The 24434-nt window shown below is 49.7% G+C and overlaps 7 protein-coding genes across 7 annotated transcripts; 3 read left to right on the plus strand and 4 right to left on the minus strand.

Annotated features, from left to right (window-relative positions):
• Positions 1-344: 344 nt before the first annotated feature.
• alnA_2 (Highly reducing polyketide synthase alnA) lies at positions 345-7879 on the minus strand (the record flags this gene model as incomplete). Its single annotated transcript, XM_066130690.1, has 8 exons — positions 345-6302; positions 6365-6708; positions 6760-7000; positions 7063-7265; positions 7334-7399; positions 7449-7536; positions 7594-7650; positions 7706-7879. The coding sequence occupies 8 exons, from the start codon at positions 7877-7879 to the stop codon at positions 345-347; spliced, it is 7131 nt and encodes a 2376-aa protein (XP_065986804.1).
• A 3961-nt stretch (positions 7880-11840) lies between these two features.
• On the plus strand, positions 11841-13880 carry G6M90_00g060040 (uncharacterized protein; the record flags this gene model as incomplete). The annotated part of the gene is made up of 6 exons (XM_014689087.1): positions 11841-12001; positions 12067-12200; positions 12264-12387; positions 12439-12645; positions 12694-13035; positions 13106-13880. 6 exons carry the CDS (start codon positions 11841-11843, stop codon positions 13878-13880), a joined length of 1743 nt encoding a protein of 580 aa, XP_014544573.1.
• A 1585-nt stretch (positions 13881-15465) lies between these two features.
• FUSA4 (Fusaristatin A biosynthesis cluster protein) lies at positions 15466-16065 on the minus strand (the record flags this gene model as incomplete). Its single annotated transcript, XM_014689088.1, has 2 exons — positions 15466-15696; positions 15961-16065. 2 exons carry the CDS (start codon positions 16063-16065, stop codon positions 15466-15468), a joined length of 336 nt encoding a protein of 111 aa, XP_014544574.1.
• A 1390-nt stretch (positions 16066-17455) lies between these two features.
• G6M90_00g060060 (uncharacterized protein) lies at positions 17456-18331 on the plus strand (the record flags this gene model as incomplete). Its single annotated transcript, XM_014689089.1, has 1 exon — positions 17456-18331. The coding sequence occupies one exon, from the start codon at positions 17456-17458 to the stop codon at positions 18329-18331; it is 876 nt and encodes a 291-aa protein (XP_014544575.1).
• Positions 18332-18607: 276 nt separating this feature from the next.
• G6M90_00g060070 (uncharacterized protein) lies at positions 18608-19365 on the minus strand (the record flags this gene model as incomplete). Its single annotated transcript, XM_014689090.2, has 3 exons — positions 18608-19073; positions 19135-19214; positions 19267-19365. The coding sequence occupies 3 exons, from the start codon at positions 19363-19365 to the stop codon at positions 18608-18610; spliced, it is 645 nt and encodes a 214-aa protein (XP_014544576.2).
• Positions 19366-20123: 758 nt separating this feature from the next.
• hrf1 (Protein transport protein yif1) lies at positions 20124-21304 on the minus strand (the record flags this gene model as incomplete). Its single annotated transcript, XM_014689091.1, has 4 exons — positions 20124-20288; positions 20354-20679; positions 20756-20957; positions 21023-21304. The coding sequence occupies 4 exons, from the start codon at positions 21302-21304 to the stop codon at positions 20124-20126; spliced, it is 975 nt and encodes a 324-aa protein (XP_014544577.1).
• Positions 21305-22138: 834 nt separating this feature from the next.
• On the plus strand, positions 22139-24241 carry srp101 (Signal recognition particle receptor subunit alpha; the record flags this gene model as incomplete). Its single annotated transcript, XM_014689092.1, has 3 exons — positions 22139-22372; positions 22444-23928; positions 23993-24241. The coding sequence occupies 3 exons, from the start codon at positions 22139-22141 to the stop codon at positions 24239-24241; spliced, it is 1968 nt and encodes a 655-aa protein (XP_014544578.1).
• Between the last annotated feature and the right edge of the window lie 193 nt (positions 24242-24434).

Consider the following 24434-nt stretch of genomic DNA (forward strand, 5'->3'; position numbering starts at 1 on the left):
GCCAAGCTCACTCACCAGTTTTTGCCTGGAAGGGATTTATTTTTTCATTTTGTGTCCCTACATGCTCACTCAACCGAGGTGTACTTCACGATACTCTATCCCTATGCTTTGAGAAAACCGAAAATAGGGACAAGAAGACGTGGCACACCCATGCAACAACATTATGGGTGCTAAGAATCACAGAGCACGGATTATATATGCATTCGCGCACAATTCATGCGTCAGGTAAGCTACTCATGTATCTAAATGCATTCTGCCATTCCAACGATCATACAACATCAACCGAAGAACACACATCAACGGAGACTTCCCCAACGGCAAAAGAAAGCAATCAAGTCTTGTAGTTATGCCTTTTCGTATCCGCCTCTCTTCGCAATCATATGTGCCATTTCCATAATCGTGTCGTTACTCAACACCTCAAACACCGATACCTCAACATTACAGTTGCTCAATACCCAATTCCTGACTCCAACGGCGACCAGGGAATCAACGCCGTACGCACTTGGGGGCTTGTTCACGTCAACTTCTTCGGGAAGCAGATTTGTAGCCTTGGCGAGCATGTTTGATAACCCGAGACGGATGAGATCAACTGCACCTTCTGTACTGCCGCATCTCGCCAGGAGCGACTTCATGTCCATTCCTTGTAGTCCATTCGAGCCATCGAGACCTGGTGGTGGCATGTCTATCAAGTTCAAGTACGAGTAGAGCGCGGTCCGTGACCAATATGGATCTGCTGGCTTGTTCTGACGCAGTAAACCGCCCGTTCCCACCCCGAGAATGACCTGGGCCGGCGTGGTGTCTCCCAAGGAGCCTATTTCCCTTGTGATGGCGTGCTTGATAACAGTAAGGAAGTCATCATGGCGGATGCCGTAGAAGCCTGCGGCACGGAGCTTGTCCAACATGTCGTCGTCCTCGGCGAGCATGCCTGCCCCGAGAACAGGGCCGAGATCGATTGATACTGCTGGGACGCCATGAAGGAGACAATGATGTGCTAAAGCGTCTATGAAGCTGTTTCCGGCTGCATAATTGGCCTGTCCTCGATTGCCAATGATCCCGGCTGAACTGGCCAGGAAGACAAAAAATGGCTTGCTATCCAAGCCCGCCATGTTCTTGACCAGGTTCCAAGAACCTTGTGTCTTCGGCAGGAATGCGGCATTCCACATTTGGTAGGTCATGTTGTCAAATACTGAGTCCTGAATAACAGCAGCGCATTGGAATATCCCTCGAATAGGAGGCATCTGAACAAACAACTGGTTCTTCATGACTGCTGATAGAGACGCCTTGTCGCAAAGATCAGCTTGATAGACTCTTGCATCAACACCCTCATTTTGCAAGCCCTCGATGAAGTCACGGGATTGACTATTGGATATGCCTGATCGAGAGACAAATGCCAGATGCTTTGCGCCATTGGCGATGAGAAGCTCGGCGATGCTTCTTCCTAGACCGCCGAGTCCACCCGCCAGCAGATATGTTCCCTCAGGGTCGATGGCCTCGCTTAGAGACTTGAAATTATTGTCACAGAGAACATTAACTTTGTGGTTTTCTCCCGAGTTGGCTGAAACCGTGCAGACGCCTTGATATGGATGTTCCTGAACATGTTTCAACGCCTTATCAAGCGAGTCTATGGAGAAGTCCTTTGCCGATGAGGTGACAACTGAATCATCAAACTGCTTCTCATCCAGGAACTTAGATGCGGATGCGAGTAGTTCTGTCACAAAATCCGCGTCTTCTCGCAGCAGACGTCGCAGGTCGAAGTTTACAGCAGTAGCACGGCTCATCGACTCGAAATTGCGTCCGATAGAGTACGGGCTGCCACCGACAAGCCGCACAATTAAGCCGCCTAGAAGGTCAGAGCCAAAAATTCTAAACAGTGATGGTCTTGGGGATATCGGCTTACAATCTTTGACACATTTCTCAACACCATTTAGACGATCTTGCGACGTGCTGTAAAGAATATCCACGCCTTTACCATCTGTCATTGTTAGGAGGCACGGAGTAAACTCGTCCTCGGCACTGAAGATGGTGTCTGAAGTCAATCCACAGCTCTCAAGAATCTTCCGCTGGTTATCGGGGTCCTGCCCGACAATTGTCGCGAATAACTTGACCCCCAGAATTCTGGCAAGCGCGATAGCCGCAAGGCCATACGCACTCGCCCCCGCATGAATGAGGACCGACTTGCCTGGTTTTCCCCTACCCATATAGACAAGTGAGTAGTATGCGCTAATAAGCTGACTTGGGAACAAACTTGTGCTGTTACGCTGAATGAAGGGCAATTTGACCCTAAGCGTGCTTTGGATACTTCCATCAGACACTAGCCCGGCCACTTCGTCTCCAGGAAGGAACTCTGTTACATTTCGTCCGACACTGATGATGGTTCCTCGCACATCGAGGCCAATGCTAGATTCAAAGTTGCGTCCAAGAGCCGTTTCGACATCCTGGGGTATGAGAAGGGTCTGACTAAATTTGATGTCCACTTCGTCCGGAAGTATGTCTGTTTGAGGAAATTCAGTGTAATGCCACGAGTCATCACACAAACCCGCCTTGACAAGAGAGAGTTTCACATCTAACAAATCCTCTGGGCCAGCTGCGTCGTTGTGGAAAGGCCGATTGTTGAGAATACATGGAGCCATCCCTTCAATGATTTGATTCAGGGCTTGAATTGTCCTTAGCCGAGGAATGAAGACTTTGCCATCCTTTTCCGCAAACTCCATCTCATAACAACCCGGTCTTGGTTCTTCGCAGAAAGTCTGAGAAAACACAGCCATGATATTCTTTACGACTGTATTGTCACATATGTTTGTGGCAACATCTAGATCAAAAGTGACAATAGCCTTGCGGGGGTCCTCTGACATAAGAGTTCTGGCTAGACCAATAATCGACGAGCCTTGCAAGTTATGAGGGTTCATATGAGAACCTCGGGTCAGCCAAATCATTCCTTTTGCCGCCTTCTGAATGTCCTTTAGCAGGTTGAAGTGGAATTCATCCCATTGCAGAATAGAGTAGTGTTGGTCATGTGAGGGGAAAACGTCAAGTAGTGAAATAATAACCGATTTCTCAACAAGAGAGGCACACTTGAGAATTTCTTGAGTATTCAAAACCGATATCTCGTATTCTTGCGCAGGCTTGGTCTGATAGGACTTCACAAGGTCAACTAGAGCTGAGACCTCGTCATTCACATCCTCTGGTACAAGTAAAATGATTGGCGGAGCAGGTGAGCCCAGTAACGCAGCAGGACGTCTGTACACAACTGGGTTTCTCGAATGTTGTTCGTCAATGTTGCCATTGATGGGAGTGTAGTGGTTTAGAGACGAAGATTTGAGTTTCATGAGTACGCCTCCAACCTGGAGTTTGTCCTTCAGCTTCTTCAGTTCTAAACCGAGATCATCGAACGAGATGATGAGATGATAGTTGGAGTTGACATCCGCCATGTTTGTTTTGCACTCCACGAAGCATTCTGCGGGAGTTTCTTTCACTTTGTTAATCACCTCGTGGAAAGTATCCGAGTCCTTGTGTCCCAACAAAGTGAATTTCGACAGAGATGGCGCATCATCTTTTGCCGGGGCAAGGACTTTCAGCAGCTCTGTTGCGTCCTCTGTAGAACCCCCAGCCTGCAAGACGGCTAATCCTGGATATTTGTGAGCTAGAACACGAATGTTTTCTATGAGATCAGTGGACGAGTCGAAGGTGGCGTCTTCTCGCCAGACAATCTCGGTGCACAGGTTTCGGAAGCTTGGAAGAAATTTCTCTTCCAAGCCTGTAGACTGAAGAGCAGTCAAATACAGTCCATTGACGATAACTCGAGTCTTGGAGGTGCCGCAACCATTCATGACAATCTTTGCAGTGGCACCTTGTAGTCCGACACGGTCAGCGGTGGCGAAGCCGGAAAACACTTTTGGACCATCCTGATCAATGCCTGTCGATACGAAAAGACTCTTAATAAAAGTGGGAACCATAGGAACCGTTTCAATGACAAACAAAGGATGAAACATCGAGTCCAAGGTTGCCGGGTGAATTATGTGCGGATATTCGAACTTGGCAGGCATCTTGGACTTGGTGTCTGGAACGCCGACTTTGCATACACAAGCCCCCTCACCTTTGCGGATGTTTGATATATTCTGGAAAGTTGGACCATAGTTCATGCCGATAGTGTCCAAGTCTTCATAAAGCTGACGGGAGTTCATACCCTTCTTGCAGCTATCAGAGAGCTTGTCCAACTGCTTGTCATGTGCCGTGCTTGGGGCCGAAGAATAAGCAGTTGTATGCTTGAACTGTATGAATCCAGTTGCATGCTGCTCCCAGTCTCGCCCTAGATACTTAGAGTATATGGAAAACTGGTGGCTGGCCTTGGGTTGCACTTCTCCACTGATGTCGGTGGTTATCTTGATATTCAGGGCCACTTCCAAGCCATGCTCGGTGTTGGGGACGATCATAGCTTTTGAAAGATGCATATGACTAATTTCGTACCCCAAGAAGCCATCCATTGCAGGCTTTATCTGCTTGGCCCCTTCAAGAACCATAGAAACCATACCTGCAGCCGGATAGACAATAGTTTTCTGTACTTGGTGGTCCTGGATCCAGGGGTTCTCAGAGACTCGAAGGAAGCCACGCCAGCGCGGCTCAAAAGGAGTTGAGTCCGCAGTCAGTGCCCCAATAAGATCCTGACGAGGATATTCTCGATTTCTGTTGGCAATACTCAGATGAGACTCATGCCAATATGACTTGTCATGATTCCATGGGTATGGGGGGAGATTGGACAGGCACTTCATTCTTTGGATTTCACCTCGAGAGATGACCTGCTCCATATTCAGGGAGCAGCCTTCGGTCCAAAGATCCCCAACAAGCCCCAGAACTTTTAAAATTCCATTGATCTTTGGTTGCATAATGGAATAGTATGCGGGAATCAAGTCTTCGTGAAAAATGGACGCCATAGTTTCTGTCGTAGGCGATCGCAAGGCCGCTCGAGGGCCGACCTCGATGAGAATCTCTGGGCGAGCTTCTACTGGCTGTTGCATCATGGACGTTACCGCTGCCACAAACAGCACCGGATTGACCATGTTATCGGACCAATAATGTGGCCCAAGCTCTTCTCCCCGAACAGACTTCCCAGTGACAGAAGAGAACATTTGAACTTGGGTTTGGAGCTCTCTCGGTTGTATAGATACAAGAGAGTCTCTGTAATCGTGCTCGACAAGCCGCATATGGGATGAGTGATACGCAGTCTGGACTTTCAGAGTACGACAAAATACCTTTTGTTTTCTTTCAGCAAGATCTTGAGAAATAGCCTCTATGGCATCAACTCTGCCTGATATGGTGGTTGATGCTGGACTATTGACACAAGCGATCTCTGCCGAAAAATGGCCATCTTCTAAATATTTCCGTGTCTCATCGAAAGACATACCAAGCACCAGCATGGCTCCTTTCAACTTTGGAGCGCGGAATGGCATACTAATAGCAGCCAATCCTCGGAAATAGGCTATTTCCCAAGCATGGAATCGAGAAACGGCACCTCCAGCGTAGGCAGCGGCTATCTCGCCCGACGAGTGGCCAATTACACTAGTAGGTGACACACCAAAAGCATGAAGGAGGTCGACCAAGGCTACCTGGATAGCTGTTGTAGCAGGCTGTGCAATGTGAGGATAGGAAATGGCTGAATCAGATTCATCCCTCAGAATCTCTCTTATCAAGTTAAAGGGCGATTGAAGGCAATGCAAGAGGTATTCGCTTGCCTCCTCAAGGCTGCTCCTGAAAACTTGAAACTGCATCAAATCCTGGCCCATCCTAGCCCATTGGGTTCCTTGGCCAGAGAAAACAAAGCCGATACGTGGCTGTGATTTTCTCAAGGAACGAACAGTCTCGGACGATCCGGCAGTTTCAAGTTTGGCCGCAAGTTCTGTGATCGACTTTGCAACGATGAACCCTTTCCATTCCATAGTTGACCGGCGGCAAGAAAGGGTGTAAGAGTAGTCTGTCAGCAACTCCCGGGGCCCCGACTTGGCCCGCGCCTTAATATACTCCGAGTGAGATCCCATTATACGTGACACTCCGCTCTTCTCATGAGCGGAGTAGCAAAAGAGCTGGTACTCGTTTTCTCGGGACTTTGTAGCATCCTCATCAAGCATAAGTTTGTCGGGGCTCGAAGGCGTCATATCAGCGGAGCTATGATTTCCTATTAAGCCACGAGATTGCAAGTATTTCGGTGCTTCATCCAGAATGGCGTGGGCATTGGTACCCCCAAAGCCGAAGCAATTGATACTCACTCTGCGAAGCCCAGGCATGGGCCAGTCCATAAGAGAAGTTGGTACCTAAATGATCGTTCAGTATCGAATAGATTGCGTTGCGCAAGTCTCAAATTGCTTACTTTTACCTTCCAATTTTCGAAGTTTATATCTGGGTTGCCAGTTTTGAAGTTAATGTTAGGCGGGATCTTGCCTTTTTCAAGAACCATTACTCCTTTAATTATTCCAGCAACTCCTGCAGCACCCTCAAGATGGCCGATATTCGGCTTTACCGATCCAACCACAATTGGTTTCCTGATATCTCGATCGGCTGCCAGTGTTTCAGAAACGGCCTTGAGCTCTCGCCAATCTCCTGCCTGTGTTCCTGTTCCATGACACTCAACATATGCAGTCTGGTCAAAGTCAAGGCCAGCAGACTTGTACACGCTTCGGATGTTTGCCACTTGGGCTTCCTTACTGGGGAGAGTAATTCCTGCAATGATCAGCTTTGCCACGTAACAGAGGGGTCACGGAAGAAATTTACCGGTAGTTCGACCATCTTGGTTAACTGAAGTGCCACGAATGACAGCTCGAATTGTGTCGTTGTCCCGAAGAGCATCAGAGAGGCGTTTCATGATAACCACGCCGATACCTTCTCCACGACCGTAACCGTTGGCTCGCTCATCAAAGGTAAAACACTTGCCGTCTGGACTTAGAAAGTTCAATGCGGTCATTGGCATTATGGTACTTGGCGTGAGAATCATGCCAGCTCCTGCTGCTATGGCCTGGAGAGTATATCAGTACTTCAAAGACAAATATAGCCTTATAAATTTCCGAGAGAACTCACAATCGATGACTCCCTGTTACGAAGACTCTGGGCTCCCAAGTGGACAGATACCAAACTGCCACTGCAGCCAGTATCAACCGTCACACTAGGTCCGTGGAAGTTGAAGAAGTACGATATCCGGTTTGCCATGATGGCAATGCCATTTCCAGTAGCGGCATATTGTGGAGACCAGTCAGGGTCTCGAAGACATACTTGTTCGTAGTCTTGAAAGTATTAGGATGCTGCGTTTGTGATTGTTGGGGACGGGCGGGGTGCTGCCGCTGTGACTTACCTTTGACAAACGATCCGACATAAACGGAAGTATCGCTTCCGTAGACATCTTCCTTTTTCAGGCCAGCTATTTTCGTATTAGTAATTTGTTTCAACCGATTGGAGATAAGCCGTACCATTTTCGAGTGCCTCATAGGAGACTTCCAACAGCATTCGTTGCTGGGGATCGATCGCTTTCGCATCTTCTGAGGGAATCGAGAAGAACTAAATTCATTTAGCCGACAGGCCATCATCTATTCGAAGAATTTTCTTCATATTTACAGTGGCATCGAAAGCTCTAATATCTCCTTTGAGAAGATGTGCTCCCTTAAAGGAGATCTGCAGTTAGGTTAGCACCTGCAAGTCTTGAACGAACGTCATGGCGGTCACTTACACTTCCTTGTCGATCTCCGCTGGGATGATAATATCCATCAATATTTAGTCGTTCTTTAGGTATCTCTGACCATTGTGATTCTCCAGCCTCTAAAATTTTCCAAAGACTCTCCGGATCGGTGGCATCCCCAGGAAAGCGAAGGCCAAGGCCGATGACGGCTATGTCATCGTCCATGATCTGGTGTGGAGGACAGCTGCCGAAACCGGGCCGTAGAAGGACAAAAGATGCGTCTCAAAGAAAGAAAACAAGGTGAGGAGAAGGGAATATTTGTGAAGGCTGGAAAAATTAAGATGAAAAGAGTCATTCAAGTTGTGGCAGGGGACCTTGGGGGTTTTGAACCCGAAGCATCGAGTGCTGTGAATCTGCCAACCAACGCAACTCTCCGCATTGAACCGCCACTCACAGTCCCGGAGGCCTATGAATATACGGAGGCAACAAGAATGACGACAAAGTAATAAAAGTCCTCACACATTCAACCCACCCCAGTGCCAACCGGCCGAAGGGGCAGGACCACACAGACCAGAGGATCCGCACGGAATCGGCAGAGAAATGGGTCTTGAGAAGGGCTTTATTCCTGACTGAAGACGGTGGCAACGCAGTTTGGATAATGGTTGCATGTAACCATGCTTGTCGAGCTTCAACGCATGTATTGGCTTGTGGTATCTTATGCATCAACTCTATTTGAGCAATGCAAAGACCAGTGGTGATGGTGGTCGAGCCCACCCAGCCAAGTTCTGCTACGTCAGCATCACCAACAGAAGGCTTGGGATATGACAGTCTCGAACTGACTCCATGGATCTAGAAACCCAGCCACAATGTTGAGTGAAAGCGGGGACCGTAAGCCTTGAATCGAAATGACTGTGTCCTGCCGAGATATATTCTATTTGAAGTGAGCTCTGATCCTGACGTGATCCCACCTGCCTTCATCCTGGGAAATGTAAAATGCCTTGAGAGACTTTCGAAGCGCAGACTTTTCCAACAGACAACATAGTCAAGTACAAAAAATTTGAGAAGCTTCAAGACAAGGCATACTAGGGAAGAAGCAGCAACCCCGAGCTGTCACGTTTCCAAACAGGACGAAACAGCCAACAGGGTCCGGCGTTATCGGGTATGGCATAAGCCGACAATAGAATTTGGGTCATGTGTAAGACCGAAGCTGTCAGGCTGAAGGTAAAAGTGCCTTGCAGGATTCTCTTAACCCTTCATGGTTTAACCTATTAGATTCTTCCTCGATTTTTTGAATACCCCACACGATTGTGTCTTGGGGATCTTTTGGCGTCTTGCTGGTCAACTCACGACACAGACTATGCAAAGTATGCACAATTAGGCCGACGTCAAAGTGACTGTATCAGGAATGCATGACGGTGGTCACAGCCAATGATCTGCCCCAGTCGTCTGTCATTGCATGTGCCCTCGACAAGACCTCTATTCTGATAACCAGAATTTATGTCGGCCCAGTTTTAGGGAGTTGTTGTTTGAGACATCTTGCACTCGTAGGAATACAGTCTAGCTGGATAACAAAAGAGTCAGTTCCCTGAGCTCTCCTCAAGACAAGAACCCTCCGGCCACTACCCGTGAACTCGTCTTCCCATACTGTACGCATGTCGATCGAGGAGTGCTTGGTAGATGCCAGGTGCTCTTGGGACTGACTGTACTCATTCATTACTTGCTAGATGCGGCTGCATCATGACTACTGAGACATCGGGTTATTGATCCTTGCCCCGGCACCCAGTAAGCATTGGTAGACCCAGCTGTCAGCATTGACAACGGATATGATCGCTGCATGGCCTTAGCCCCGTCGAAGATCAGCCAGGGACAGACAGCCATTGTGTATTTCCATGGCTGTCCGGGATGCCCCACATTCGATATCTTGTAGCCTAGATAATCAGATGAGGCACATTTTGGATTGAAGCACTCCTAGTTCAGGCAGAGTCGGGGCGTGTATGGTGGCGTTCGGGTTCGTCGGCCAGTCTCCAGCTCTCATAGGTCCATCTACCCCATGATTTGTGTCGGCTGTAACCCTCTGGCCTTGGAATTGTAGGACCGTCACAAGGTCTCATACATGCATGTATGCAGTCTGAGGCAAATCAGACGTCAGTTGTGATTGACATGGTACCTCAACTTTATGTCTCTCACTGCAATGGTAGAGTGATACCAGTTGAATAACTACATACCCGGGGCTACTGATTTGACTGTTAACCTAAACTGGGAATATCAGCGTCACAGATTTGCGAAGAAGTACGGATTGGTGGTGACAAACCTGCCTGGGCTGCCCGACTGGTTTGTGAAAGGGTCTGGTAAGCAACAATGTGTTGAAGCTGACATTGGACTCCTCCAGGTTGTCGGTTTGAAGAACCAGACCTGATAAAAGTTTCGCCCCCTACTTTACACTACGAAAAGTGGAGATCACTCCTTGTAGTGTAATGGCTTTATTTCGCATTATGTATCATCACAGAACCCAAGTACGACTGTCAATAAAAGATTCGATGGGTAACTGAGACTACACTTAAGCGCAGCAGTTTCAAGAAAATATTACGTTAGTGCCTTGGTGAACTGTCGTCAATGCTGTTCATAAGGGCGGACCACACGGTTCCCTGCGCTTCAAGTGCAAAAGAACAAACAATAAGAACAAACAATGGAAAAGAGGAAAGGAAGGAAAGGAAAGGAAAGGACAGGACAGGGGAAGGGCGTCTTTTCTGTCGAAAAAAAAAAACAGCTCTCCTAACTTGTGCCGGCACTCACAGTGCTTGGATTCCATTTGGGCCTCACTGCATTTCTTAAATTAGGAAGACCCATGCTGATGCACAGACAAGAGTTGGCATCGTTGGACGCAGTCTGGTCCTCGAACCCACGTCAGTGGTTTCCTGGGGTTTTCCAATGAAATCCACATCATCTGCTCTGGGACAAATGCACGATTGTCAGCACAGGAGAGGACGAGGCCAAAACAAAGCACCGTCGAAAAGCCCGAGATTGAATCTAGCATTTTCTTTCAAGCCACGTCGGCCCAGAGACACCATACATGGGTGACAGTTGTCCACGGGCTCGGTCATGCCGGCGCCCAGCAACCTCGTCCAACTAATGGACCAAGGCAGTGTTGTATCTGTACGAGCATGGTGTAATACTGTGATAGCCAAGGGAAGGCCCGCTAATTGGTCATGTATGGCCGCCGGCAATACATGGCCTGCGCAGTTGTAGGAATTGACAGCAGCCACTTCACTCATTGCTCCAAACGGGACTGATCCAAGGGAACATGGTGTAGGGAATGGTTTGTTACACGGGCTAGGTCGTTGAAATGAGTGGCCTCTTTTTATGGTATACTCCCGCTTGCTCCACACAGCCGAAATATTTGGATGCTGCTCAGAGCAGAAATCCGATGCATTGTAGCACACACATCATACTCCGTACACGTTTTCGGTCTCAGTCTGCTCCCCTGTCTCAGTATTCTATTGTACGTGTGGAATTTTGACTTGGGGCGTAGAATCTCGCTCTTACACTGCGATTGGCAATTCGGTTGCTCTCGATTGAGAGCAAGACCATGTCTAGCTTGGTCTTTGGTGGCCACCGGTTTACAAACGGGAGGTCCATTAGTCCTTGTAAGTGGTGTCAATGCATGAGGCTCCAACGAATGGGTGGATTGGCAGATCAAAACGCACGCTTGTATGACCGAGTCCAGCACAGTTTTGACAAAGACATTTTGCTTGAAACGATACATGTCAAGAGCAGTTGAATATCGCGTAATGGGTCTCTCCCCGCGAGAAAGTCAAGCAGTAACTCCAAGTTGGAGCAGGAGCGAGGCAGGAGTGACCATGGCTCAAGTGCTATGCTCCTTCCAGTTCATAGCACAGACCGGACCAAACTTGCGTCACACTCTGGCGAGTCTCGTCTGTTTCGGCTGTTAATTCACTGCTTGCCACAGCTTGGCGAAATTCACAGCATCACCCGAGCCGCATGAGTTTCGTTTCTTCCCTTTGCCCCTCTCCCGGTTTGGAGACTTCTTTCTTTTCTTCGGCATTCCTCTGCTTCAACGCCGACTCGTTGTCAGACCAGGACCATCAACGACACCCAGTTATACACTCGTTTCCCCCTCCATTTCTCACTTTGTTTCTTGGACCGCTTTCATACTAAGAGCATCATCATGGGCGACTTCCAGATGTCCCTTCCTTACCCTAACCCTTCCCTTAGTCAGATGCCGTCCATACAGAATCCAAATATATCCCAGGCAGACCAAACCGCGCCTTCCCGGGCCAGAAATCGCCACAATGTCAGCGGCATTCGCCAGAAAGTTCTTATGGCATCGTAAGTATTGTCGACGTGTGGAAAACTTACCTGGACAGTAGTCGGCTGACTTCGTCTTTGAAAAGCTTGCTTGTCGGTCTTCTGTTTTCCAGCCTGGACACCTCTATCGTCGCTACTTCTCTGGTTACCATCTCCCACGAACTGAACGACTTTGCTAATGCTCCGTGGATTATCCTGGCTTATCTGTTGACTTACATGGGTATGCTAACACTCGGCATGGCATATGCCATACACGTTTTGCCATTTCGTTAACAGCGCCCAGGGTTTGCCGTTTGCATTTCAAAGTTGAGTGACATCTACGGCCGACGAAACATGCTTATTCTGTCCTGGATAATATTCATCGCTTTTTCAATGGGTTGTGCAACTGCAAAAGGCATGATTGAGCTGTATGAATCGAGATCCCGTTGTTTGTTAGCTTCGCAGCTCACTTTTTGTAGGATTTGCTGCCGAGCGTTTCAAGGTATCGGAGCGTCTGGTCTTTATAGTCTCACCCAGATTGGACTTGTCGAAGTTGGTCCGGTTCATCGGCCAAGTCTAATTGGGGCCATGATTGGGGCCACTCTTGCTGCAGCGTTTGTTTTGGGCCCTCTCGTGGGAGGTGTTATATCTCAACTATCGGATTGGAGATGGTTGTTTAACCTCAAGTAAGCGATCAGCTCCTCGAGTGCCCTATTTAATGCTTACTTCCGTAGTATTCCCTTTGGGCTCATAACAATTTTAATACTCACCAATTTTTGGCCACAAGAAGACGTGGCCGACCTGCTCTCGTGGACAGCTTTCAGGAGCATCGATTTCCTCGGTAGTGCCACGCTACTCTGCAGCTCCGGTTTTCTAGTCTTCGCCTTGCAACAGGCTGGCTCACAAGCTCTAGCTTGGCTGAGTCCAGCAATTGTCATCAGCTTCATTGTTTCCACTTTGAGTTGCATTGTTTTTGTTACATGGGAGATACACTTGGCACGCAAGCGACATCGTCATATCGAGCCAATATTTCCCATCGGGCTTATGGGCAAGCGTGTATACGCCGCCGGATTACTGTGAGTTGAATCGGCAGAAATTGAGGTGTATTGAACAAGACTAACGTTGGGACGTGTTTGAAATTGACAGTGTCACACTATTCACTGGATTCCCATACATTTGTTTCTCCATAATCCTACCAGAGCGATTTCAGATGGTCAATAATCAAAACCCACTTATGGCGGGAGTTCGGATTCTTCCAATGCTTAGTGCGTGCGCTTTTGGCTCTTTTCTTGGAGGAGCCATATCAAGCAAACGAAACAACACATCTTATACCCTGGTTGCAGCTTCCTGTCTTCAGCTTCTTGGAGTTGGGCTCATGACTACTGTGTCTGGTGATTCCGAGACGGCGGCAGGCCAGTATGGCTATCAAGCAATTTTTGGCTTGGGTGTTGGCCTGTCCTTTTCGGCAGCGACAATTATGACAAACATTTTGGCTACAGAGCCAAATGAGAGAGCTTCCGCTCAAGGCGCTGTTGCCCAGGCCAGGGTTCTTGGTGGATGCATTGGATTGTCTTTATGCACGATCCTTTTCAATGCACACGCCAATAGGCTTTTAAGTGGTCGTTTGACAGATCAAGAACTATATATGCTGCACCGGTCTCCCTTATCAGGACTGCGGCTGCCCGACAATTTGCGAGGGCTCGTAAGACAAGTCTACATTGGCGCATTTAGAAGAGAGATCGAGGTCATCGGAGTGGCTTGTGCAGTCATGGTGGTCATTTCTCTTTTCACCCTGGAAAAAAAACCTACACCTATTGAACGAATAACGGCTCCGGTCAAGGACGAATCGTCATCGTATCGCAGGGGAAGTGACTCTGGGACGGAGATCAACGACGTCACACATGCTCGTCACATGGCTTAACATAGGAATCTAGTAGTGCATAACTAGGATTTTCTTCGCCGTCTCGGTATTTTCTCTGGCGACACCAGGCTACATAACGTGGGCACGAATTGTTGGACCATGGAGTTATGAACGCCCGGGCGGCTTATTCTGTATTGTGCGAGTATTTTTCTCTTCCACTGTTTGATGTTTGTTTCTCACTTATAAGATGATCAGTTGGTCTTTTTATCAGTCGGTTTTATCACATTTATGCTGGCAAAGAGCACATGGCACCCTATTACATAGCAATTGAGTGAAATTATACGTGTTTTCGCTGTGACAATGATGCCCACGTTTTAAATCTGCTTGCCCTCATCCAAGAAGAATGAATGACAAAATGCAGTGGCGAACGTTGTGCTTCGCAGAACAGAAGATGGTCTCACAGGTAATGTAATATTGGATTAAGCAAATCATGGTATGTCACCAATAGTTTGTAACGTACTTATGCAACAGCTTAAGTTGGGGATATTAGGAAGTCGGTATTTCTCATCGTCAACAGCTTCCTAAATTGATCATTTATGATGGCTTTTCAACAACTCACAACTCCCAGGTAAGTCACACACCAAACCAACAGCTTTCATGCAGGCGCTCCGAAATCAGCAGCCAGTTGCATTTCCAGTCCAGCCTCAATTTACCATTTCCTCATCCCAAGTCACACCCTCTTACAAGTTTCCAGCTGAACTGGTCTCTCTGTAAAGGGGGTGCCCCTTCATACCTACCACTTGGGACCCTTGACCCCCCTCTCTCCTGTCCTCCTCCCCTTTCAAGCCGTAACACATGTCCCACGCTTCACCCAGAGGATGACTGCCCTCGATTTGAAACCCGCTGTCCATGTCCTCAAGAAGCCGATGAGCTAGTCTCGCAGGCGCAATAGTCACGTATCCCCGAGTAACAACCGGCTCAAATCTTCCTGGATTCTGTTTCTCTCCGAAACCAAGTCTTGCACGGTCATGAGAAACGACTAGGGCTTCGTAGGCAATGCTGTGGAATGGTGTGGGGGCATGTTGATCGCCGTTGAGGGGACACGACACCCATTTCTTGGTGAGATTCGATAGTGGATGGGGATAGTGCAGAGACGGAGGCGGAGTGGTATGTGAAGAGGGGGCGGGAAGAGGAGGTTGGGAGCTTGTTGTGCTGAGGGAGGAAAGGGGTGTGAAATTTGTTCTTTGTGGTCGTCCGAGGTGCCAAGAGTTGTGTGATGGTGGCATGTAGGAGACGATGGAAACCTTGGGAGACGTGGTGTTGAGACGTGGTAGGTTCTGTTGGTATCATGACGAATAGATTGGAGTGGGGGGTTCGCACAACTAATACATGCCGTACGCCAATATCAAGATCTGATCTGCACTACTGTGAGACGAACATTTCAATCTGGTGCGCATGCTCTCGTTTGTGCCGGTTTGTACGTACGGTTGACACTGTGGTTCTGTATCCTTTCTCTCTCAACTCAAAATAACTGCACGCACGGCACGACATCACACCACACCACATAGCCACCGCAAAGGCATGAGGCCTTCTGAAATCCGAAATGGGATATCGTCTAGTCGATCACGGAGTACACAGAAAGTAATTATGCTGAGCTCCCCAAGAGCTGGGGCTTGAAGAAAACCGTCATGATACCCTCAACACCCAGCTCCTTCGCGGTGGCCTTCAAGTTCTTGTGCGCGGCGCAACTCTCGTCGTAATACTTCAGATCGTCCATGCTAGCAAACTCGGTTTTGCACACGACGGTGTACCCCTGGGCGCGAGGGTCTTCCTCGGCTACACCCACTGCCAGTGACAGGATATACGGCTTGCCGTCCTGCAAGAAGGGTGTGTCAGTGCATATTGTGATAGTCTTCTCTTCAGATGAACGGTTGTCCCTCGCGATATTGGCAATCTAGGCTGGAGAAGCACACACAGCAACGGGCGATCTCGCTTACAACAGGGGGGGAGAAACCGAGTGGTACAACACGGGGCTCGTGGCGAGCACGACAAATTGGCAAACAAGGAGAGGGGTTGCACAAAAGCAGGAGGGGCAGAGGGAGTGAGCAGCCTAGGAGAATGCTTTGCGACTTGACAGTACCTTTTGGTTGGTTGCGTCGACGGTCTTGTACGCGTCAATCAGCTTCTGTTGGGCGGCTGGGTTGGGCAGCTTGAACATGGTGACGCGGTGGACACGGTCTGCCATTTTGAAGGATTGAAACGAGGATGGCGGCGGTGTGTTTGATGAGCGGGAATGGTGTCTGCGGCAAATAAGAACTGAGGGTTTGAGTGGTGTTGAAGAGGGACAGAAGCGAAGGGCGACGGAGTTGTCGTTTGCAAGTAGACGGAGGAGGATACGCGGAGAATGGCGGCTCATTGGGGTTCTCGGGGTTCTCGGGGGTCAGGGACCGAATGCAGAGGAGCTTTGGAGCTTTGGAGTCGGGGATGGCAAACGATCATACTGATCAACTAGCGTAGATGGCTGGATGGCTGGATGGCTGGCTGGATGGATGAAGGACGATGCGAGGAGCTGTCAACTTGGCTCTATTGCCCCTCCCCCGCTGTTGACAGCACTGAGCAGAGCTCCATCGCGGCGTAATTCCGACTCTGCAACTGGTGGATTTTTCGCAAGCACCTGGCCGCCACGCCCTCGGAATTCACCGGCATTGTTCATTCACTGGTCGTCGGCTCGGCTTCACCCTGTTTATCGTGTCATCAAACATGTCGACTGGGCTCTAGACACACCAAATTGATCCCATGAGCTGAAGCAAGCTACAAGGAACGATATCGCAAAAGCCTGGCCTGGCCGGGGCTGGCTGGGAACATCGATTAATGTTACTCGACCAACAGCTTGCCGGAAGCCAGACGATCTTTCCAGGAGGAAGGTGCGAGCTCTAGTCGAACGCGCTTCTGCCTCTCCTCCCATATCCGCATCCCATCTGCGCTTGGGCATTCTAAAGTCGGCATCCTCGCAATCCCCATTCGTCCACCTTTGTTTTTGATGTCAAATCAGTCATTTTCAGCATCTCAGTGTTCTTACTGCTTCATTTATACTCAAACTACGCTCACCAACCACCATGCGGTGCCGCGGACGATGTTTCCGCCGCGGCCGCCACAATGCTTCAACCAGCACAGTTTGCCACGAGCAACCGTCCTCTCTGGGCGTGACATAGTATTTCTGCCCAATCCACAGTAGGTATCATGCATTTCATCTCTTGAAGTGCTCTTACCAGCCTCTTTGCGGCGAGTGCGCCGTTTTGTTTTACGACAAGGCACCCCACGCGTTTTGGTTGGCCGAGCTAGACGTCAACGCCATCATGTCCTCCCAGATTCAGTACATGGCGGAACTAGAGGAGGAAATGGAGGAGCTCCTACAAGAAATCGACCAAGCACGACAGGAATCTGAAGACGGCTGGTAGCGACAGTTTCCTGAGCTGTCCATGGACCCCCCGGAGCCTCCGCCACACATTGCTCCCAATGTGCTCGAAGAGATACCAAGATCGGATCCAACTTATAGACAACTAAATACAACCTTAATATGTCATCGGATATATCCAAACGTGAAGCTGCTGGAGTTCCGTACCTTCTCTGGCGCCATGGCGTACCAGCCATGCTGCAAAGACATCGACCTCATGGGGTTCTTCAAACCACTCAAGCCCATCGAACCAGGAGTCGACCGCCTCTTCAAGGTTGCTAGAGCATGGTCTTGCATTATTCAATCTATGGAGGATCTTCCCAAAGACCTGCGCTGGGTTCTTGCAACTATTTATAATTTTGCCAACGACATGCTATGTGCCAAACTGTGCGAAGACACCATGTGGCGAATGCGGCCGTGGCTAATGTACTGGTATGATGTCGCAGACGCCTTATTGGAATTGCTCAACCTATCAGCAACTGCTCCGGTTCCGGATTGGTTTCTACGACCTGGATCTGATACTTCCGACGAGGAATGTGCATCTGAAGCTGGAGCGAGGGTGACGCTTTGCCGCACAAATTCAGTTACCTCAGATGGTAATTTGACTGTGCTCCACCATGACACGTCAGGCCGGAAAAGTCAATGGGTTCGCGATAATTCTTCCGGTCATCAATTAGGAATCAGAGCCTGGATAAACGCCCAGCCTGATTGGGGTGCCGAGAGGCAGTGTGTTCATCCGACCCCAGGAAGACGTGTGTGGGAGAACAGGGTCGTCAGATCCTCGCCACCAACACAATCTGGAGGTTCTCGCCGGGTTGCCTTTCGGTTTAACCCTGAAGCGATGGAGTTCGACCCTCACCCAAACCTAACAACATCGCCCGCCTCTGTCTCATCTCGCAGCTCTTCGACTTGGTCAATTGAGCCAACAGAAACTTTGGTAGACTATGAAAGTACCAGTGAGGCCTCTAGGCTCTCGGCGACAACGTGTTCCTATGACTCTTTGGAGCAAATTTTGACGTCACTTCGAGCTAGAACTCCTCCACCTTTTGGAGGCTGATTGCCAATTCACAGATATGAGGAGGGCATGGCTATTTCACCATGTTTATGTAACATTTGTATAGCGTTTGTACACGGTATTCATCGTCTATAGATAGCATAGCGAGGATAAGCGAATTTATGTGTTTTGATTCTATCTGTCTACTCCAGGCAATCTATCGTGATCTAGTCGTCACACATGGCAAATATCATGAATATGGAAACGTTTCTCCTCGTCATCAAACCACCACCACAGCAAGCCAAGTACCCAAAATGACCGATCAAAGGAAAAAACAAATTACTCCTTGGCCGCAATTATACTCATATAAATTCCCCAGCCCAACCCTGCCACACAGCCCACCAGGTTCCTCCCCTCAACGGTCTTAACCAAGGTGAAATTCACTAAACTCACGGCCGGCCAAAGCTTCATCCCCGCCACCACAATGGTCCAAAACTCGGCGAGCGCCGCCTGCCACACCACGGCCATGTCAACGGCCGAAAAGTCAATGACCCCCGGAGAGATCCAGTAGCTCGTCGCCTTGGTGAAGTTGGTAATGCGCGGCGCATCAGGCATAGCCAGGTGGATAGAGTGGATGTAGACGCTAAACAGCAGCGTATTGAACGTTGCGCCAACGGTCTGGTCCAGCCCGAACTTCAGCAGCGTGTTGCGGATGCTAAGCGGCTGCTCGTCCGCCGCCGACGCGGCCTTGCCCTGTCCGGCCGGGGGCAGACGTGCCGGGAAGGAGGATTCCAAAAAGTCTTGCCTGTGTGGGATGGTCAGGTTCCCCGTTCACCACGAGCTCAAGAGGACAGAGGCACGCTCACCATAGAAAATTGGGCGGCGTGCTGATGATGCTGAACATGAGGAACTGGAAGACGGGGATCCAGTCGACCTCGATGGCGGTCTGGCTCGTCAGCATTTCCTGCGCTGCTGAATCTTGGGGGGAGGATACCTGCCTGTTTCCTGTATGCTTCGATGAGCTGCGCTAGGATGTTGGACGTGGCCCCCAGAAGGGCCGCTTGGAGCGTTGCGGAAAAGATTGGATTTCGGGCCATGTTTTTTTAAAAAAGAAAAAAAAAACCACAAGCCCGCTGTGAAGATAAATGACAGATATGTGAAAGCTATTGAATTAAAAATTAAAATGAGAATAAAAGAGCAGAGGATATGTATGCGAGGTGAGGGGGGGGAGGAAAGCGTCTTGTAGGGATCGGATATATACCAAGTGCCTAAGTAGGTAAGTATGCCTGAGGTGAAGTAGTCGTCACGTGGTGGAGAAACACGGACCAGTGCGTCTGACGTGGCGCAGGTTTTGGGATGCAACTTGGAAACAGCCGCTTCACAGGGTTGATGTGCATGGTTTGAAATTGGTTCAGTCTTCAGGATGGAGAGGTTCGGATGGTGATCGGCGTGATGGGACGGATGTTTTGGGTGTTGGGCGTTTTGTATATGATGAGTCACATCGGGTACGTGAGTCGTGGAGAGGTCGGATGTGGTCTGGAATCATTTTTTTATATTGTGCCATTATGTGTAATATTTTGCAACGTGATATAGTTTTTAACCTCGCCTCATTTCGCGTTATACCTCAACGTCTAGTCGTTGGCATCTTGGACTCCATAGTCTGCCGAGAAACGGAGCCAAATGATCCTCTACCACAATGGTTGGCCGTCTACACCTGCATCTGTGTCCTGAATAGGCATCTTCTGTCAAGACTTTTCGGGCTCGAACAAAATTCCCCTTTGAATGACTCCGTCTTGTCCCGTCGCTTTTTCAGTCCCAACCTGCTGCCACCTAAACTCCCGGCAAATGACTGCGCTCAAATTCCCATCGTGAGTAGCCACATGAAGAAAAGTTGAACAATGTACGAGTAGAAAAAGAGGAACTGGGTGCGTTGGTTACGCTTTGCGCGGGAATCGGTCTGCATAGGACCGCCAGTGTTGCCCGATGTCTCAGGCAGGAGAACGTATCTCAACGATCGCATCTAATTCACGTATTAGCTTAGACTTTTGGTATGGCAAGGCTATAGTGGAGGATAAGAAAACTCACCAAGAACAGCGAATTGGCTAAAAAGGTGTAGAGAAACACACCCCAGCCAATCCATCCGCCGGTGCCCTTGCCGCCGTTGAGAATTTCAGCCACAACAATAGTGGCAATGATGCCCACAAACTTGTAGCCAGAGTAGGCAATCAAGTCAAGAAGCTGAGACTGGCTTGAGATGCTCAACAGGTAGCACCCCAGCTTCAGGGCGACTATCTCAACGATGACGACTACCATGCCGGTCGTGGCGGTGTATCCTAACAACTCGGGTTTGAATTGGCCCTTGAGACCGGCAATCAATGTGGAGAGGAGAATATATGTGACAAGAGCCATAACTAGAACAGTATGTTAGCTTCCATATTTGGTCTCGAAGCACGCCGTGCAGAGAGAGGGAGAGAAAGATGATCGAACCTGGAATGTACATGTCGGGACTGTTGACGTCGTCACGAGGAGGCAAATACCATCCTTCCTGCCCACTGGCTCCCGTAGCTTGTTTGCGCGCCCAAGGCTTGTGTCTCCAGGGGAATAGGACGAGGAACAATTTGTTGACGACGTATGAGTTAGAGACGTTGAAGTAGTGTTTTAACGCAGAGACGTTGACGTATCGGCCAATCTGTTGTCATTGTTAGCACAAGGAAGGTCACTCTGTAGAAATCAAGAGCGCGGGGCAAGTCGTACATTCTGCTCGACATATTCCTGGCCATGCTTGAAAGCGGTTTGACCAAATTGAGCAGCAACCTGCGCTGTTGGATCATTCATGAATTGTCCGTAGGCGCCAAAGACGTTGCCGCTATTGCCGCCCTGCTGCTGATATGGGGTACTCGCTCCTCCGTACGTTTGCCCCATTGACTGCGCAGACCCAGGCGGCGGAGGTGGTGATCTGAGCTGGGGAACTGTAGAAACATGTTGCGGGACGGGGTGGTGCAACGGGGGCGACTGCCCATATGCCCCCCGTTGCATGACGGCGGTGTTGATTTTGTTATGTTTGGGGGGTCGATATCGAAGGGCCAAGTTAGTGAGTAGTCGATTGCGAATGCAGAGCGTTGCAACAACGTGATGTAGTGTACGGGGGAGCAACAGCTGAGACTTGGTCGGTTTGCTGAGGCTGGGATGAGGAAATGTGGTCGTTTTGGGCGGCGCATCATCGCGTCCACCGTGAAGTGTGGCTTACCGGAGCCATCAGCGTCACAGTATGGCTGTGCAGCAGGCCTGGACCCACTTTGCACTTGCACATCTGGTTGGGGGGTGCTCAAGGGGCCAGGGCAAAAGGGCAGACGCACCAGACCGCAGTTGGACAACTCGTCAACTGGTACGGAGTGCTCCGTACAGTGGTAGCAGCCACAGCACGTGATGGGCTCCTCAAGCCACTGTTGGTCGCGCATCAGAAGGGCTGGCTCAAGCTAGGCTTTGGCCTTCTGGGCGGCGCTCAAGCGCTATCAATCAGCCAGGCGCTTCCAGTTGAGTCCCATTGATCAATGTCTCCATGTCTGCAATAGACCCAGCTAGCGGGAGCGGCCAAACTAGTCCCAGACCACTGGACACATAGCCACATGTGCAGTCTGTAGCCTCGAATTCTCAGCCGGCCCGCGAACTTCGAAGGTGGCCTGTCTTTTCTGGCCGTGTAGAAAGTCGTCTGGCCCTGCCCTTCCTTGGGCATATTTTCTTCTTTCGCTTTCCTTTCTTTTTTTCCTTTAATTGTCGGACCCCGACTCTGTACACCTCGTCTTGTCGCTTGGTGCCTGTTGGGTCCAGAGTTCTGAGTCCTGTAAAGTGGGAGCCCGGCGCATCGCCATCATGTTGGACACTTTCGAAATCATCACCACCAACGGTGTTGTCCTTTGGTCCAGGAAATATGCCCCCATAAATTCCTCCGTTGTGAACAGCTTCATCTCCGATACATTTATCGAGGAAAAGAGTGGTGGTTCGGTAGTAGGAGACTCGCAATCAGCTGCAACAAATCCTCCGTACAAAAGCGACCAGCACACATTGAAATGGACTGTGGTAAAGGAGCTCGGTGTTATCTTTGTGGTGCGCGCCTGCAACTCTAATGCATTCGACCTCGAATACGATAAATTTGCGCTAACATGCATTCTTTGCAGGCTGTCTACCGGTCACTCCTACATCTATCCTGGGTCGATAAACTTGTGGACAATATCAAGACCATCTTTATCAACCTCTATGGCGAACAGCTCAAGAAACCACACACGACCATTGTTGAATGCACCGGGTTCGACAACTACTTTGATCAACAACTACACGAACTAGATACGTCGACTGCATCGAATCCAACAGTGCAGCCGGTACGCTCCGTCGACGACAGCCCGTCTGCTCCGGGTCTAACCTACCGAGGTCGCAATATCAATGGTGCACAGGATGAGGCAGTTTCAAACGACTCGAGCCCGATACCTACACCAAACACTTCGAGGCCATCTACCCCAAGTACTGGAAATTTATTAGTGGCCAAAGCTGGACCTGTCGCCAAGATGTCTAGACGAGCCCGCAAAGCCAAAAACTCGACATCCGCGCCAGCATCATCGGGAGACGAAGCGGCGAGTAAGCAAAAGAAGAGTGCCAAGGGGCCCAAGAAGGGACGAAAATGGGATGCGGACGGGTTTGCCGAAGAGGATGATACAGATGTGCAGCTCGACTATTCTGCCAACCCCACGAGCGATGTCGAAGCTCAGGATGTCGGTCGGTCAAGTGCTTTGGATGCCGTCGACGCATCAACATGGGGAACCTCTACCAAAGGCAAATTTGTCCTCAAGGATTTAGGTGACGAAGTTCACAGCATGCTTGCCTCCGCGGAGGCTGAAAAGGCCGCAGCAGCAACCAAGTCGGAAACCAAATCCGGTCTCTTGGGCACGGGTGTCAATGCCCTTAGCGGCATGTTCCGCAACGTCGTTGGAGGCAAGACGCTCACCAAAGAAGATCTTGACAAGGCCATGAAAGGCATGGAGGAACATCTCCTACGCAAAAACGTAGCACGGGAAGCTGCCGTTCGTCTATGTGAAGGCGTCGAGAAGGAGCTTGTGGGCGTCAAGACTGGAAACTTTGAAAGTATCACCTCCAAGATTCAAACAGCCATGGAATCCTCCTTGACCAAAATGCTCACGCCCACCTCATCCCTCGACCTTCTCCGCGAAATCGACTCCATTACCGCACCGCCCGCTACTTCTCTCCGCAAAGCTCGACCCTATGTCATTTCCATCGTCGGCGTCAACGGCGTCGGCAAATCAACCAATCTCTCCAAAATTTGCTTCTTCCTCCTCCAAAACAAGTACAAGGTCCTCATTGCCGCGGGCGACACGTTCCGGTCAGGAGCCGTCGAGCAACTCGCGGTTCATGTCCGCAATCTGAAGGAACTGACCGCCCGAGAAGGTGGGCAGGTAGAGCTGTACCAAAAGGGGTACGGCAAGGACGCAGCCACCGTAGCCAAGGACGCTGTATCTCATGCTGCGCAGGAAGGCTTCGACGTTGTGCTTATTGATACGGCTGGCCGACGACACAATGATCAACGACTAATGTCTTCCTTGGAGAAATTCGCCAAGTTTGCCCAGCCTGACAAGATTCTCATGGTTGGCGAGGTTCGTCCACCAAGCAACCCCCCTCCGTCATACATATCCTGCACACATACTGATTTGCACATAGGCCCTTGTGGGAACAGACTCCGTCGCCCAAGCGCGCAACTTCAACGCGGCGTTCGGCTCCGTCCGCACTCTCGACGGCTTCATCATCTCCAAGTGCGACACGGTGGGCGACATGGTTGGAACGCTGGTCAGTCTCGTCCACGCCACCAATGTACCTGTCCTATTCGTCGGCGTAGGACAGCATTACTCCGACTTGAGGAATTTCAGTGTCAAGTGGGCTGTGGAGAAGTTGTTGAGTAGTAGTAATTAAATAGATCTTGTAATGGAAATATGAATACCCCTAGTATATATACATACTTTTGGTATACCGTAATATGAAATGACATGGGCACGTTCCATCCCGCCATACTCCCACATAGAGCGCGCAAAATTATTTAATCACCATGGGTGACTTCACTGGCCATAGCGCGAGTAATAATTGCAATTTTGAGTGTAGATTATTA

The sequence above is a fragment of the Metarhizium brunneum genome, chromosome 3 (assembly GCF_013426205.1).
Source record: "Metarhizium brunneum chromosome 3, complete sequence".
Classification (NCBI taxonomy): Eukaryota; Fungi; Ascomycota; class Sordariomycetes; order Hypocreales; family Clavicipitaceae; genus Metarhizium; species Metarhizium brunneum.